General features: G+C 41.3%; 1 protein-coding gene across 2 annotated transcripts in view; it reads left to right on the top strand.

Moving 5' to 3' along the window:
* STK4 (serine/threonine kinase 4) overlaps window positions 1-18,110 on the top strand; it is a 46,422-nt gene that overhangs the window by 20,564 nt on the left and 7,748 nt on the right. For both annotated transcript variants that reach the window (XM_048321827.1, XM_048321826.1), the window contains one exon: window positions 2,569-2,726. In XM_048321827.1, coding sequence (XP_048177784.1) covers window positions 2,569-2,726 — 158 coding nt within the window. The remainder of the gene's footprint in view (window positions 1-2,568; window positions 2,727-18,110) is intronic.

The raw sequence follows: 18,110 nt of genomic DNA, 5'->3' as shown, positions 1-18,110 counted from the left end.
GAGTGAACAGTTTTTTAAAAAGTAAATAGAAAAGAACTGAATAAGCCAATGTCACTGGAGTGAAACATTTGTTTTTACAGTCTCCTGTGCTGCAAACAGTAATCTTCAAAACAGAATACAAACATGATGTAGATTTTCTTCTTTTTTTCCCCCTAGGAAGGCTGAATTACTGAGACCCAGGCTGGCTGTCAGTGAGCTGTGTATAGATTAGCCTGGCTAGTTATGAATTCCTCTCTTTCGACAAAATTAGTTGGTGTTAAACATTGCCATGATTGTCCGTAACAACTTACCTCCTGCTTCAAGCAGGCTGAGCTGCAGCAGAGTACAAGGGGTGTGTTTACTTCATTCTAAATAAATGTTTTATCACTCAGCAGTAATTGGATTGTGATTGTATTTCAGTAATTATTCCCAACAGCAAATCTGTTCTCCAGTTCGCAGACGTGTTCCCTGCCTGACCTTCACGCTGCTGGTCTGAAGGTGTCTTTCTTGATCTAATTATGTATGATGAGATTTTTAGTTTTGTTTTTTTAAAAAGGGGAACTACTGCCAGGGGTATAATAATTTGTCTTTGCTCCAGTTATCATGGTGCAAAAGTATCAGCACTTCAGTTCATGCTTGAGCTTTTAGCTGGCCCTGGAGAGACAGAACAATGCAGGGCTTTTTCAAAATGCATCATGACATTTAGGGCTGTGCAGAATCACACTTCTCTTAGCATCACAACCCAAATATCCTGCCAAGATTTCTCATACTTTGTAGAAATTTGTTCTGTATTTAACATGAGTATAGACAAATAATTTCCTGGAGTATCTTGTAGCTGACCAAGGAATTCATCCACTTCTCTGAAGATCATGCAGAGTCTGCCAGTGAAGTTCTGGATCACTGGCTGGAAATTTTATATGCAAGAATAATATTCTGTGATTAAATCCTAATGAGTTTCCAGAGCAGCTAATATTTTTTCAAGAGGAAAGCTCTGCTGAGTGTCCTTAGAGAGGACTGTTTTGTGACAGCTTGCCTTCTGTACAGACTCTTGTGGGAGAGTCTCTGCATTACACAGACCCTGCCAACCCATCACAGGACATCCCCTGTGTGCGTGCTTGAAGCTCTAAACTCTTGGTTGGTTGCCTGCCTGACAGATTATATTTATTTCAAACGTATGGCATTCAGCACTGAGCTTATTTCCGCAGTCCAGACTTAGGCTGTTCTGATGCCATTTGCTGTTAACTCCAGTCCTCATCCTGCTTTCTGAAAATTATGGTTTCTGCATCACCTAAAACATATGTTCCAAGTATGAGTAACTTATTCTAGAGAACCTTGTGTTACAGAACAAAACCATTTAGTAAGTTCCAGTGCTTGCTTCCAGGATGCTTACAGGTTTTGGGGGAGCATTTCATCATCAAGAGCAGTGCAGTGGCATTAAGCTGTGAGCTGCATCTGCAGCTCTCATGGTCCTGTGCTGCAGCCCTGTTAAAGCATGTTTGCTGTACAAGCCTGCCTCTTCGTTTGGACTGGGACTCTTCTCAAGGAATTGGCTGTGCTGTAGCTCAGGACAGGCCAGTTCAAGTGTGCAGAGCCTGGGCACCGTCTGGTGCTGGACTTGTTGCACTACTGAGGAAATCTTGCCTTGGAGATGCTGGAAGCCTTGTGCCCTTGACTTGCTGTGAAGTTAAATTTCATGTTTTCTTCCTGTGTTGGCTTTTTTTGCTGTCTGTGTTAGGAATCAGCATTTCCATCCTCTCATATTTCATCACTTCCTTCCTTATTGTGCTGTCATCACCCTGCAAATGAAGCCACCTCCCATTTCTTATTACCGCAAGTTTCTTAATTTTAGCCTAGAATTGAATGGTTAATCTATGTATCTGGCTTGTTTGAGTCTAAATCTCAGCCTTTCTTCCACTAAGAAAGTCGGTTCAGAAGAACTAATTTACAAAAAGAAAACTGGGGCAGTAAACTTGAACATCTACTGACTATTTATAAAAAGAAGAAAAAAGAAGTTTTGCAAGCTAAATAAGCTTTTCTACTCAAACAATATAGAAACTTGACCACTTCTACCCAAGGCAAATTGTGTGGTATTTGTAAGGTGTTTGTGGTCTTTGAAAGCCTCATTTCTGTGCTGTTCTGATCACAAATATAAAGGTGAGTTTCTGCTTGTAAAACAGCACTGTTTATTTTTGAAGCTTGCTTATTTTGCAGTGCATGGAACCTGGCTGGGATGAAAAATCCCAGCCTGTCTCGGCTGCAGCTGTTCAGTTCTGGCATTCAGTGCATGCAGCTGGTTACCTGGAGTGTGCTGTCAGGGATGGATTGCAGGTCTAGAGGCCGAGGCCTCCAGCATTGTCATCACTTCCATGGTGGGCTTTAAGCTTTCCTTCTCCACTTTTCTCACTGTGCAGTCAGTTTTATGATGGAAAAGCTGCTGAAAAATAGTATTTTAGCAAGTACTTTAGCAGTACTATGTGATTTAGTGTGTGCTAAAAGAAATAAAATCACTTTTGGGCATGATGTAGGGCTGTATAACTGAAACTGTATTTTTCAAAACAACTATTGTTTTATTATTTTTAATATTTCCAGGGAGGGATGAAACGATGCAGCCAGCCAGACCATCATTCCTTGAATACTTTGAACAGAAGGAGAAGGAGAATCAAATCAATAGCTTTGGGAAGAATGTGTCTGGCCAGACAAAAAATTCATCTGATTGGAAAGTACCACAGGATGGAGACTACGAATTTGTAAGTCTATACTTTGAAATTCAATCAATGTGACAATCTTTAAGAATTTCAGTCAGCTGCCATGAGATTATTTCTTGTTTTGACAGACTAATGGAAACTTAAGGAGGTTTGCTAATGCATTTGGATGGGGCATTTTGAAAAACTCGTTTTCTTTATGTATTTCCCAGTAATCATAGCCAGTCATTATCTGTAAACGTTCCTTGTTTAAAAGCAAACAAAGGAACAAAAAAGCCTGAGGACATGAAGGTATAAAGTGTCTTGCTTTGGTTCCCCATTATGCATTTAAAAATTAAAAAAAAAAAAAAATCCAGACGGCAGTTGGAAAATGCAAATCCTCAACGTGTAGTGTTTGACAAAGAACAGTGTTAGAACCATTGAATTTCCTTGTTTTTCTCAAGCTTTGGCACTGGGTTTTGTTTTTATTATATAAACATTAAGCTTGTCTTCATTTTTCTTTTCAAATCCTTATTTCCATTCTTCCTTACTAAGGCTGACATGCTCAGAATTTTCAGGAACTTTTCAGAAGTTCAAAGAAAGAGCTATTATTCATAAATTTGATTTATTTTTCTGTGTGTGTGTGAGGATGTAAAATTTCATGTTTTATTTCAAAAAGCCAGAAGAGGCTGAACATTGTTCCCTCCTCATTTTTCTTCAGTGATCTTTCACTGCAAGCTCCTGTAGCTCTGTGTGCCCTTTCACTGCCTGTTCATGCTGCCCACGGTTCAGGTTGTCTCTCTGGCAGTAGCTGGTGATATTCACTCCACAAAGTGTGCAAAGCAAAATCCCTCTGCCATTCACAGCTCGAGGAGATGCCTCCCTTCAAGGCTGGAATAACAGCTGGAGCTTTTCATTCTCTTTCTATAGGTTGTATAGATTTACTGCTGTTATTTTGTTGTCTTTGCTCCTGCTTCTCTTATTTTCTTATTCAGGCTGCAAAGAATAGCTGAGGGGACCTCCTGCATTCCCTCCCTCGTAGCCCTTTGCGCTACATTCTCTTTGGTCTCAAGGCATAAAGCCACCACATAAACACGTTTTGTGCAAAAATAACCCACAGGCTGCCTGTGTCTCACAGGGCCTGGGCCCAACACACAATTCCAGTTGAGTCAGATACTTCATTTATCTCATTCACCTCATGCTGTACCTTAATTGAATGATAAACAATTGTTTTTCAACGTGTGGCATTTCCCAGGAGAGATGGGCTGCTTCGGAGTATCTTCAGAGTCTTCTGTAGTCTGCAGAGGATGGCCCAGGGGGAAATTTGCTGTAATTATTTTAGTTTCTAATTTGGTTGATAACACGTTTAGCAGTGTATTTCCTCTGAGTGGGATGCGCTCCCCTGGGCACACTGGGAGCTGTAGGTGCAGGGTACACCCAGCCAGCACAGGCAACAAAAGCAAAGGTCGCTGCCTTTCCAGCAAGCAGGACCCACAAATATTTTTAGAATGTGGAAAGCAACTCTTGTGACACGTGTGACCCTGTTTACTGATTTCCATTAGTACTGCAGTACTGCCATGTGCACACATTCCCAGTGTGCTGGAAGCAACAGAAGCGAGCAATAAATTGGCCTTTCAGTCACCTTTGTGAATTAATTTGTAGAAATTTTCACTTCCCAGCTCTATGTGTTTCTCTAGTTCAGTGGTGTATGAATGTACCAGCCTGCCTTGCATATAAATTTTGGAACAGAGCTACTCTTCTTTTCTGTAGGATGAGAAAATTACTTGAAAGCAGCCTTAATAAATAATGTGGGTGTTTGTATAGCCCTTATCTGAGGGTTAGTAGCAAGCTCATGTTGTATAATGTACTCAAAGACTTAAAATCATGTATTTTTCCCATTTGGCTAAAAATTGATTGATTGATTGATGGCTATCTATGGGTAAAAGTCATGTTTATTAATGATTTATTAATTGAATGTGTCAACATAATAAGCACTGTGGAATGAGGGAAAAAAGGCATTCATCAGTTGTATCCAGTACATCTGTCCTAGACCTGCCTGCAGCTGTAACTTCTGCATTGTCAAAGTAGGCAGGTTTGAGGAGCCTTTTTCTACAGAGGTTGCAGCATTCCAAGTAGAGATGAGATCAGTGAGATGCAGGGTAAATATTAGTTCCTCTGGGCCTTAAGAAGTGATTGAAATATTATTGCTTTCTGCTACTGCAGACTAGATAAATATGCCTTCTCTTCTCTTCTCTTCTGTATTCCTCGCCCTCCTGTGTGACTAACACCTGGAGTCTCCTGTCTTCAAAAAAAAAAAAAAAGGCAGTATTAAATTACAAAAGATTTTTGCTCTTTTTTTCCCCATGGCAAAACCATTTGACCTTTTCTTGACTAACATTGTTCTTCTGAAGCAGGCAAATAAGACACTATTTATATCACAATGGCAATGTCACATTAGATGAGAGTTAGATTGAGTCAACCCCATCCACTGCAGAGCTGAGAACCCAGAGATCCTGTTCTGAAAGGTGATGAACTCCATTCCTCCTGAATGAGATGCTCTGGCTGTGTTCTGGTGGTGGTCAGAGATGGCATTAGTCCAGAGTATTTCCAGAAAAGTATTTCCAGCCTTGGAATTCTGAAGTAGAAGTTGTTATTAAATGATTAGTCAGTGCCTGATGCTGTTAACGTTTATCTCCTCTCACGTTTGAACAAGGATCTTTTAAGCCATGATTGACTGCAAACAATGTTTTCAACAACATTATGATTTATTTAATGTGGGGAAAAAAATACTAATTATGGTCAAAAATTCTTGCTTTTAGGAAGAATGTAACAAACTCTAACAGGAGACTGCTGCAGGGGTAGACTGATAATGGGCAGGCTGCACTGTATGGATAATTCCTAACTGCCATAATCAAATCTCAAAATTTTTGTAGTTGAATTTAATTTTGCCTGTGAACATTAGTCACATGCTGTTGCACAGACTTAATAATGCTAGAAGATTTGTTTAGACAATGTCCTACATTTTTTCACTTTAATCTTTCAGTAGTACTGCAACATGTAAGAAAATTAGTTGTGTAGTGTTTCCTGCCCTTAGACACAACAAACCCTTTACTTATCCCTATTTTAAAAGCCTTCTAACTGCTGTGAGCAGGTCAGTATTCTAGTATCACTTGTGGCTAAAGTAGAACCACGTGTTTTTATTCTGCTTGAAAGGCTCTCAGTGTTGCCGAACCTATGGTAGCACGTATTTGTGGATCAGCCAGTCATGAATGTTTTGTATTACATCAGTAATCCTTTTATTGAAAGCCTGTTTTGTTAGCAAATTAGCAGGTGCCAGCCACTCCTGGCTTATGGGAGCTGTGACAACACTGAAACCTTTTCAATTTTATTTCATGAGTGTGGTTCCACAGGCAAAAATCAGTGGCAGTTGAGCCCTAGACAGTCTCAAGTTTTGCCATCATGATGCGACTGCTGGGTTATTTTAATACCTGTAGTGTTGAGCTTAGGTTTTGCTATAATTCTGGGTCATAACTTTTTCATTTATCAGTGAAGTTTTGCTATCCTGTGGGCTCATTTTGAATGTCAAGTCAAGTAGGACATGAACTTTTAACAGAGATTAGGGCAAGAGTACCACAGGACGTGAAGTCTTCACAGAATTGGAGCTGTTTGCTCCAAGGCTTTTTTTCATTCCAGCATCTGTGTATCTGCCAAGCATGCTTGCCTGTGTAAGGCTGCCTGTCGAGAGCTGAATTGGTACAGACACCTTTACACTGTCTGTAGCTGCTCTCTGTGCTGCTCTGGAACAGCAGCAGGAGGGAGCTGGGCTGTTGAAGGCAGGCAGTGCCATTCCCCTGCAGGACCTCATCGTTTTCTGCGCTGGTAATCTCCATCCTGCTGCCTCAGCACTGGGAAGGAAGATAACAACCAGAATCAAGGCTTATGTCTCTTTCCTAAGAAGTATGCTGCTTCTTTTGGGAAAACCTTGATTTGCTTGCATCTGCAAGGTCTTGGTGAGTCAGACCTTTCCCATTCCTGAAATTATCAACAGCCTTGATATGGGTCCATCCTTCTCTCTCCTTGGGTTAATGAAGAGGAGCTGAGGATCTGTATTCACAGGTTCTCTCACTGAAGCAGAAACACTTTGGAGCAGAGCTTCTGTCCTTAGAAAAATAAAACTGACATACACCCTTGAGAATGTCAGGCTTTGCAGAAGTGGAAGAAGTGGGCATGGCCAGTTTCTCAGATTTCTGTGGAAGGTGGCTGTTGCCGTGGCCTTTGGTCACAGTGCTACCACCCTGCAGTCTGCTGGGAGGGAACCTGTGTTTCAGCTCTGTGTTTCCATGCTGTGAGTGCCATTCCCTGCATTAGCTCAACTTTTTAGCTCCCTCTGAGCAGTGTCTCACTGGCTGCTGATGGGAATTTCTTTGGACAGGAAAGATTGCTGTGATTTCCCTGGATTCCAAAGCAGACTTCATCACTTCTCAGTGCACAGTGTCATCTGTTTCTCTACTGCTGGGGAAGGCTGTCCTGCAAGCAATAGAGCTGTGGCTTATGAAATTTTTCCAGGGCAAAATAAAGAAGGATGAGGAGGAGGTGGTAATTGCCTCTAACTGGGAGGAAGAATGCAAGAGCTCATCAGCTGCCACTTTTGTCAGGGCTACACTGGCAGAACCCCCAGGTACAAGCAACAGTTCTGGTCTCTGCCTGTCAGGGATGGGCAGAGCAGGAGCTTCACTGAGTTGCAGGAGTTGTGGGATCACACCCAGCTCTTCCCCCACCTATAGATCTCTTTCCACTTGTTTGACCTGTTGCTTCCAAAGTGCTCAGGCCAGGGCTTGCTGTCCATGTGTGACTTCTCTGTGGAACGTGCTCCTTAAAATAGACCAGTGTTGAAACAAGACATCTTCATTTCAAAAGTGTCTGTACACCACTTACTGTGGCCTCTGTTCTGTTTGCTTACCCTGGGTCCTGCCCAGGGCTCCTTGGAACTGGAGCTGTAGGAGTTGGATGCTGGCTCACCAAGCTAGTGGGACAAAGGAGTGGTTGAAGCAAAGCATCAAGAAAACACTTAAATTTTAGTTAAGTCCAGTTTCTAAGAGTATATTTGCATCTTTTGGAGATCTTAAATTACCTGCATTGCAAAAGTTGGTATCACAACTGCAGTCTTCTTCAAATAGCTGAGTAACTGTATGTCCATTTATAATTACTTGATAGGAAACTGCAATACTCTCTGTGTGTCTGTAAGCAGCTTCTAGCCAGGGCTTTCAGCAGCTACTGCTCGGGTTTTTCCTTTTTTCAAGTATAATGTAGATAAAAGCAAACCTTCCTCTTCCCTGAGTGAGGGTATAATTTTTTTCTTGAAGTAGTAAAGAAAAATGAAATTTTCTGTTAACTGGAGACAGTGTTTCATGATGCTGATCTCACCTGGGGTATTCTGTTTTTATTCGCATGCTCATTTCTCTGCTTTTACTTAGTAGTTCAAAACGTTGCATTGGAAATGCAATTTTAAAATTAAATAAATAAGTAAACCCACTTCTGGTATCTTGACCAGCAGAAAAGGAAAATGTGTTGGTCTAATGGTGTCTTCAGCTTGTTCAGCCTGAACAGCAGGCTGTTTGTTTGCAGTGAAAACGTGAACGTGAATCTGTTTCCTTACAGTTAGACAAATTAGGTATTGGTGTGATAGCAAGACATTGAAGTTGCTGAAAAGTGTACAGAAAGCTGAATTCTTTCAGAGCAAGGCTGTCAGAGCATTAGGATCCTGGTGTATTTTTGATATGTATTTCAGTATGTATTTTGTGGGCAGACAGCAGCCTGGCAGTGTCCGCAGATCAGAGTCTGCTTGTGCATGTCAGGTGTGGTCCAGGCAGGAAGGATCCAGCCATGAGGGATCACTGTGGGCTGGGGTCCAGGCCTGGGAAGTGCAGTGAGGATGCCCTCTGGAGCACCAGGTGCTGCTCATCCTGGCACCACCCAGCCACAATCACAGCTGGAATCTCAGGTGCAGGGAATTACAGCTCCTGCTGCTCCCTGCACCCCTGTGGAACAACTGCAGTTAACGTGGTCATCGCTCAGCACAGCACATTCCCTCTCCCAGCTCAGGCTGTGGTGAAGAATGGCTGCATACTGGAACCATCTGTTTCTTTCATTGGAAGTGATTTATAGGGAGGAACTGTTTGGAGGGCAAGTGATTTATTGCTTATCAATAACAGTAAACACACGCTGCTTTACAATGACCAGAGTCTCTAATTTATTGTATTCTGTCTGTGAAGGTGTCATTTGTCTTGTGAACAGCTCCTTGTCTGCCAGTACCTGGAACATTCAACGTCTTTGGTTCCTCTGAACATCCATTTGGATAGCAATTGTTAGCAATCTAATATTGATGCTTTATAGCTTTACTGCCTTTTGTCCTTTTAAAAGTTCAATCGATTAAAAACTTGAGAGTATTTTCTGTGCAGTTGCCAGCTTTGCAAATAATGGCAGACTGAATAATTGGCTCTTATTTTGTTGGAACTGGTCTTTGGGTCTTTGCTAGCAGTAGGAAGAAGGCATGTTGAGGATACAGGGTTAAGGCAGATGCCAGGAATACTTGCATTATATTGGGTAAGCTGCTAGTGTGTGACTTTGTATAATTTATCATTTTATAGTGTTTCCTGACTTTGCTATGATCCTCTTAGGTTTATCTTCTTTTTACTTCTGCCTTTTAAGCAGCTTGGTAAAGGTGTCAGGTGCAGGCCTCTGCACTAATCTTTCTGTTCCTCCTTTTTCCTGGCCAAATTACTCAAGTGAGTAATTTGAGTTGGTTACTCAAGTCTGTCTGCTTGGACAGGAGCAAACAAAAGCTGTATTTGAGTGTGCACATTTGTAGGTCATTTAAATGGCATTACTGAAAATTAAATAATCTTGCAACTTCTATTGAATTATTATGAAACTTAGATTACATTCTTTATTTTCTAAGAGAGCAAGTTTTTCTGATCCTTGTGCGATAATGAAGATTGATTGTTCAAAAAATTCATTTGAATATGTATAGTTTTGTGTACAAGAAGAAAAAAGTTTGGTTAAAGAAGAGCTTTTTTCAATAACATTTTTCGAAGGCTAAACTAAACACTCTGAATCTACAGGGATTTCTCTGTCCAAATGTTTCTTCCCTTCATCTATCATGAACTCTCCTTTTTCCCCATGGTGACTGGAATAAAAATTACTTCTCAGGCACTGATTTCTTCCAATAGTCTTACTTTGAACATAAAGTGAACTGATTTGCTAGGGCATTCATCAGTTTGAGAGATAAAGCCAGATCTGGGATGGCTGATTGATATCTCTCTCTAGGCCCTATGGAACCAGGGCAGATTCCTGGTTGGGAAGCAAGAAAACTTGAGATACTTGTTTCTGCTGTGTTGAATCTAAAATAAAGATTTCTTTCTGTGGGAGAGCATTAAGGCTACAATTTTTTTTTTTTTTTTTTTTTTTTTTTTTTTTTTTTTTTTTTTTTTTTTTTTTTTTTTTTTTTTTTGTGGGAGGGAGTGAAATAAACTCAAATAAAAGGACTGGTTTTTGACAACAGGAGTCCAGGAGAGACAACTATTCACTTTCAAACCTGAATTGTACCTCCATGCTATCTCCTGCTTATTAAGGAGGATCTTCACGTGTATTACTTAGATGTAGTTCCACTGTGAAGTATGACTTATAAATAGAGACAGGTTTTTGTCATGTTTTATTCATTGGTTTTAAATGTCACCTGTCTTGATTCATAACACTGACATCCCTTGAATGGATTTCCTTTTTTTTTTTCTCTTCAGCCATCTGCCAATACTTTTAAAAGCTCTGTTAATTGTTTATGTCTCTTTTAAGCATTACCTTTCCAGCATATTTAGTGCATTCTTCCCAGCAAATACTTTTAATTTGTGACATCTTTATTAAGGACAAATGGTTCATTCTGTCACCTTGTAGTCAAAACAATCTTTTTAAAAATAAGCCCAGGAGCAGCTTGCTTCTCTCTTTTATTGTTTGTTAAGTGGTCTTGAATCTTCTGTAACATTTGCATGAGGAAGACACTCTGAACCTCACTGCAAACCTCATCGGATTCGTGGCTGTGTCAAGCCACCAATGTGATTCACAGCAAGTTCCGTGTATGTAGGTTTTATAAACCTTTCCAAATTCCCTTTATAACAACAAACAACAACAACATAAAGAATATACCGCATTTGGTTTTAAAATTCGTTAGCAATATTTAAAATTGAAAAAGGTTCTTCAGAGATGTGACTCTCATATCTGCTGGGGAAGAGAATAGATTCCTGCTCTCTTCCATTTGGTAACAGGGTCATTGCTCACCACCTGCTTTCACTTTGGTGCAAACTGACATTGATTGCAAAGCACTTACTGCCACAACTTGCTGTCAAATTTTCATTTTTGCTATATTTTTGTATAGAGCAGGCCTTCTGTGACATGAGGCTTTTAGATGAAACTTGCAGTGAGTGGGAAGTAAAATGAGTTGCTGTAGTTTGTGTTGAATTGCTTAGGTCATAGCCCTTAATGGAGACTGAAATAATGTAACCTGAAATCGACTTCATATCAGAGTACTCAGACTTGTAAATTCAACATCCTGGACTGTAGATTTAATCTGCTAAGACATTGACTGAAAGTTTTGCAGATGAACTAAGTAACTACCAGAACTTCATCCTAGGTCTGTGATTACTGGGTTTGTTCCACTGCTGCTGACATGCAAAGTCAGGCTGTAACATGCATTTCTGCTTTGGGAGAAAGGGGAGAGGAATTAGTAATTGAAGGTGTGATGGTGGAAAAATACTCTCTGAGCACACTGGATTCTTTAGAAGACCTGTTTGAGCCTTGTTGTGCCTTGAGATTTGTTTTCAGGGCTGGATGTGTTCTTGGCACAGCATTTCCCTTAAAGAAAGAACACTGCTGCTGAAACAAGATCTATTTGAAATGCTTCTGAAATCTTCTTCCAGCTCATCTGTCAGTACAAATGTATGTAAAGGGTAATGTAGCTTAAAAAGACAAGCTTGTCCAGGTTTTTCTCATCTGTAGCAAAAAGGGCTCCTTTTGGAGACTTTGCTTGGAGAGTCTGCTATAGCTGCCCTGGATTGACTCTTGGGAAATGGAGTCTGGACCATCTGGAAAAGCTGAGGGATGGAGCCTCCATCAGGCCTCTGTGAACACTTTCCAGTGGGCAGGATCTCATCCGGACAAGTGCCTGAAATGAACTGTGAGAGGAGCAAAGTTATCTCAGCTCTGACTGCTGGACCTGGTGCATTTGACCTTGTGCAGCCTCTTCTTGTATTACTTTGAAACCTGCAGAAACATCGAGGTGTTGCTTATTGCCAGTGTGTGTAACTGGTGTGTGTAACTTTAGAGTATCTTAGATCAGATATTGGGGTGAAATCCTTCCCTGGGAGGGTGCTGAGGCCCTGGCACAGGGTGCCCAGAGAAGCTGTGGCTGCCACTGGATCCCTGGAAGTGTCCAAGGCCAGGTTGGGCAGGGCTTGGAGCACCCTGGGATAGTGGAAGGTTGTACTGCCCACGGCAGGGGTGGGACTGGATGATCTTTAAGGTCCCTTCCAACCCAAACCGTTTTATGATTCATAATCAAAGCTTTGACCTTCAGGAAGAGGGACAAAGAGCAGCTTTATACATATAGACTGATACAGTCTGAAAGGAATACTATTCAGAAATTAAGTGTTTAATTCCTTCTTGTTTTGTGTCCTGCCATTGTGCCAGGATCATTATAAATGGATACCCAAGGAATAGTGAACAACTGGGGAAACCTTTCATAGTGAATTGTGCAGGTTCATTTGAGATGGATTTTGTGGAGATGGTTCACTTGGGGACTGGCCCAAAAAATATTTCCCTCTTAAATACTAAACACATGCCCCTGGTTTTAAAGACAACTGCACGGACATGCAGCTATTTATTTTTTTGGAATGTTCTGGAAATCTCTGTAATTCAGTCTTTCCTCAGAAAGCGTTTAATTCTCTTTCCTGTCTTCTTTGCCTTCAAGCTGCAGCTGTTTCCTCCTTTCCCTCAGTTAAAGAGGGGAGCCAGAGGAGCATCAGACCAAGGTTTTGCAATAAGCCTCACTCACAAGACAAGGTGGGGTCTTCCTGGAAACAAACCCCTTTCAACAGCTCTCCTGGAGCTGGAAATAAAGTGGGAGACTAGGACTCAAAAATGTTTGTTGAATAAAGTTTAATGCTCTTACGTGTTAAGATAAATAGGCCCAAGTTATTTAAACCTATAATGGCTCCTTGCCATGGATGATGTAGTCTTAAGTCTTTGAAACTGAAACTGTGTTTTAAGCCTTCACTGTGCCTTGCAGATTGGAGTGTGTGAAGTCTTCAGATATGTTAATGATGCTTCTTACTCCCCATCATTAATGAAGGCTGTATTCAAGTACTGATGTAGTGTTAATTAATTGGTTACCACTTCTGTTCCATTTGTGTTTCATACTGAGCAATGTTGTATGAATGAATCACTCGGAGTTCAGGTGTTCTTACTTCTTCAGTTGTTCTGCTTTATTCAGCAAAAGTGATCCTGAATAAAGAAATTAATTGTTAATCCTTCAGCAAATAGAGCCCTTAGGAGCAAGGGAGAGGGAAGTGAAGGGTACCTGGGATTGGAAGGAAGCTCCTTTATGGATATATGTACCCTTCCTAGAAAAACTTAGTTAAACCTTTCAGATTTGTAAAAAAAATTTATTTGGTTTAAAGGAAACAGCATTTTCTTTCAGATTGCTCTTCTTAAAAAAAAGAGAAAGACCCCGTGTTGGTCAGCTCTGTACTTTATAGTTGAGTTGTGCAGCTAGCCAGATCCTCATGGCCTAATGACATGATTTATTTTAGCATGTTCAGAGGTATTTTTGTACTCTTACTTAAGAAAATTAAATCATAGTCACTTAGAGAAGGAAAAAAACCCCGCTGTTTTTATTTAATCAAACCTCTGGCAAGCAAGTGCTTTTTAAAAGCAAATGGTACTCCTTTTTGCACTTTTTTTTTTTTTTTTTTTTTACTTGCTTGTCCAGACAGGCTGACCTTTTAGCTTGGTTTATAATTCAGTTACTGAAAAATAACAACAGTGAGATAACTTGTCTTTGTGGTTATAGGATTAGTCATCCGCTTTCTAAGTTTCTAAAGGATTTCAAGGTTTGGACTTCCTGAAGTTCAGTGCTGCAAAATAAACTGACACAATTTGTCATTCCCTTTGTTTAGATTAAGTGTGTACAGTACTTGGGATGATTTTGGAAGTGAATGGGGCTATTCATACTCATAATTGACACTATGGCTAAAAAAGGAAAATTAATCTTGGAGCTTAGAAGATTAAAATGAATTGCTCTTTTTAAAAAAAGCTTTGTTTTTTTAATGACCACTCAGCACTCATATCAATGAGTAGACCTTTGGATGGGTTTTCTTCCTTAATACTTCAGTACAATGCTGAAGGTAATAACAGCTTGCAGAGAGTCTATGGTTGTGCTGGCTGTGACACCAAAACGTTCCTGAGCCTTGTGAGGATTACAGTAGGGATTAGTGAAGTGCAGTTCTTGACCAAGAGCAGCCCAGGGATGCTAGTGTTGATCCAGGCTGTTGGTGTTCCCACAGTTCTGCAGTCCCTGCTCTCTGTAATTCTGTCTGGGTAGCCAGGCAGAGTGGGATGTTTGCTGTAATCCTCTGAAATGGGGGATTTTCTGATACCTTGCCAACAGCAAAGCTGCTCTCTGGTTCCTAAAGACTTTCGAGGAATAGGGGAAAACTTCCAAACTGTGGGGAGGGTGGGAAGGCAGAGGTGTCTCTGAGCTGGTGAGGAGCAGCTCTGGGTCCAGAGCATGTGTGTCTCCTCCAGAGCAGCCAGAGGAATGGGCTACTCAAGGTGTGATTGAGAAAGGTCTTTGCTGAACCAGCAGGATCGAACACCATGGGTGTAACTACAGCGGATAAGAGATAAGAGAGATAAGAAGGAGATAAGAGAGAGCAGAGTAGCAAAGCTGTGGCAGTTCTTGCTAGAGAAGAGCAGTGGCCCAGCAGCTGCTGGTGAGACTCCATCAGTGAAGCCAGGCTGGAACAGAGGGGCAGCTTCCTGAGGAGCTGTGCTCCTGTGCCTGCCTGGGAGAAGCCTTGCTGAGGCAGCAGGATGCCAGGCTGGAGAGAGAGGTCTTGGCAGCTGTCCTTCCTGCAGATGCAGTTTCCAGTTTAGACATGATCTTCCCAGTGTGTAGATACAAAAATGCTGCTAGCAAGGATTTTCTTGCTATTTTCTAAGTCCGTGAGAGACTTTTCTCTCTCACAGAAGAGGTAGCAGAGTTATGTAAACAACCAAGCCACCTGCAACCTTGAAAAGTCTTGTTTATGGTACAGTAGAAAAATATTTTGACAATGGATGTTTTAGGATTTTAGCCAATCACCCCAAGAGGTGGCTGATCCTTGTCCAACTAGACTAAGAAGAAAAGAGTCTATAAAAGAGTTTGTAAAATAATTAAATAAACCAATCTTGCTGCACAGTTCCTGCCTGCTGGATCTTCTCTCCTCCTCCTCCCTATGGCTGCAGGACACGGTGATACACCCTAGGGCCCAGGCCTGCAGTAATACCAGTGTGTCAGGCAGGGAGAAGGATGGCACACATGGCCCTCCAAAATTCTGAAGGAATAGTACAGATACCATGGTCTGGTGTTGTGAACCTTTATTTTAGTCAAGTAAGCAGAGCTACATGGAAAATTAACTGGAATCCTTACTGGCATCATAACAATAGGGTGCTTCACTTTCAGTAGCCATAACACTCCACAGCTATGCAAGTGAGGTAGAGCCATCCCAAACACTTCACTTGAGAGCCCTGGGTCCCGACCTCTGTTGCAACTCTCTATTAAGGTACACTTTCCCAGTTCAGCTGGGGATCAAAAGCTGAGTGTGTGGTAGTGTCCATCTTTTCTTCCACAAAAAGTGGTGCTGTGATTGCATTTATGTGATTATATTTAACTGGCTTAAGCTGGCTTGACCTCTAGGTCGTATGATGATCTCATTGAAAATGTTGTTTCTTTGTGGAAAGCCATCTGCTATTCAGGTGAGGTGGCCTGAGACCAGTCTCCAGATGTGCACTGATCACAGCTCCTGTTTGGGAAGTTGTAGCTGCAGTGCTGTTTTGGCTGGTGCTGGATGCTGCAGCCCATGATGTGTTTTGCCAGTACATTGCCTAAATAATTAAGGTGCGTTAAAAGCAGAAGCTTGTGCTGCTGAGACTTCTTTTTCAAATCTTTTGAAAGATTAATATCTGTATTTTTAATCTTGCATGAAATCCCGCAATGAGTGCATTTCATTCGCTGCTTTCATAACAGTGAGAAACTTCACTGATGTGCTGATGCTAAAAGGGAGGGAAATCAAGATAATTAGTGCTTGTGTAGGCACAAGGGCTTGTTCTGATTTACTGCAGCCCCTCTGTAGCATGGCTGCTTGACAGATCTGTGAAGTTGTAGGGACCTGATGGATGAGGAGAAATCATCAGAAAGTGCCAGTAGGTCCTTGTGCCCTTTGCATTTGACAACTCTAAGTGAATAAATAGTTAATGCCTGCTCATACATTACATCAAGGCCTCCTTGTGCTGGAAACGTAAATGAGAACAAGGCACTTAATTTTTAGAGTAGTGATTGAAAGTATGCCAAGTGGTATTGAGGCAGCATTTGAGGAAAAATGCTATGAGAAAAAATGGCATGCTATTCCAACACCAATTTATATCACCATCTTCAAGATCTAAAGTCTGGAGCACTGCTTAGCATGAGAAATTACCTTCTACATTTGATTTTGGCCAGAGAAATTGAGGACGGGTTTTTTTCAGGTTTTAAAAAAAGTGCACAGTACCTTTGAGTAATCTTTGTCCTCAGAGTATATTTCATATGAGCATTTAATTGATACCTTGTTTAACCAGTCTTTCAAGTTACAGAAAGCTAATTCCAGGGTAATCTCAGCTTTTACACTCATCAGAGCTCACATTCATGAATCCTTGAGTTCTGACACCCCTCCCTGGCTCGTGCTCTCCGTAGCACACTGCACTCAGCGTGCTGCAGGCTGAGCTCTGCCCCAGGGTGGTTGCTACAAACAGCCACAACAAGTGGCATCCGATGGGAGAGCTCCTCCCAAAAATAAAACTCCGTTTGAGGAGGTGACAGAAGAAAAGTTCAGGAGTTGAGGTGGATACACATCAAATTGATCTGCAGGGTTCTGGAGAAGGAAGTGTGAGTGTGCCCTTGGTTTTATCAGCAGGGAAGCATCATGATAGCCTTGGTGATAGCCTAGGTCAGGTGAAGCAGGAGTTTAATTATTCTCTTCAGTGAAGAGCCTCCCTTCCCAAAGGACACCTGAACACTTAATTGACTGCTTGTAGGAATTGTTTTATACTTGTCTCTGATATGTAGCTACTTCTGCTGTCGAGTGTGATCATCAGCAGCCTCCCTTGAGGGGCTTCCACACAATTGAGGTCCCAGTTGGTTGTTCTGGTTTTGTTTTTCCAAAGTAGACTGTTGCTACTCTATTACCGTGGTGATACTTTTCATTATCTCTAACAGCAAATTCCTGTTTGGCATTTAATGTTTAGCATAGCTTGGGTAACTTGATTTGAGTATAACCCCCTCTCAAGCCACGTTTAGAGTTTGCCTGTCTAAATACACACAAATAAATGATGGGTTGTGCTCCCTGCTGATGCGATTGATTAATTTCTTGGGGGGATTTGACCACTGGGTATTCAGTCAAGAACTGTTAGATTGCAGCATAAAACTAGGCTTAAAAGGAAGCTGTAACAATAAAAGCTGTGCTAAATAGACAATTAATTTGTTTTTTTCCTTAGTTCCCATCTAGCTCATATCTTTTCTACTAAGAATTTATTTCCCTGTGTAGCGTGGGAAGCTGCAATTTTATTACTTCTGTATTTTAGTCTTCAAACTCCCACTGCCCCTTATGAAGTGATAATTGCTAAAGCCAGTTTTTCTAAAGGCTATATAAAACTTAAAAGTTTGACATCAAGTTATGTTGAGCAGTAAATGCCACCTGGAATATCTGGGTGAAAGGCAGGCAGAGCGATTGCTGCAGCTGGGTGTTTTCTTTCTAAGAAAGCCACAGGCTGTTGGTAACAGTGGGAGGATATTGGGAAAATACCCTGAGCATGTGGAAGACAAGTGTTCAAACTCCCAGAAATTATGGTTGAGGGGAATGACTAGAGGGCTAAGGAAGAAGAGAACAACTTCCTAATTTTGTTTGTAGGATTGGCTGTAGTATCAAGACTTGAAAATATCCTCCTTCTGAGAAACTGTTCGAATGCTTTCACCACGAGGAAAGTAACTTCATCTCAGCAGTCTCATACATATTCCAGTTTTGTTCCAGAAGTCAGGGTCCATCTGCATGTTTGAAAAGTGATGGTAGAAAAACTGCATCCCCACCCAGGGGATGGAGGGTTCCTGTTTGG

The sequence above is a fragment of the Corvus hawaiiensis genome, chromosome 17 (assembly GCF_020740725.1).
Source record: "Corvus hawaiiensis isolate bCorHaw1 chromosome 17, bCorHaw1.pri.cur, whole genome shotgun sequence".
Lineage (NCBI taxonomy): Eukaryota > Metazoa > Chordata > Aves > Passeriformes > Corvidae > Corvus > Corvus hawaiiensis.
Note: the sequence above shows the minus strand (reverse complement) of the source record. Positions and strands in the feature narration are given on the sequence as shown.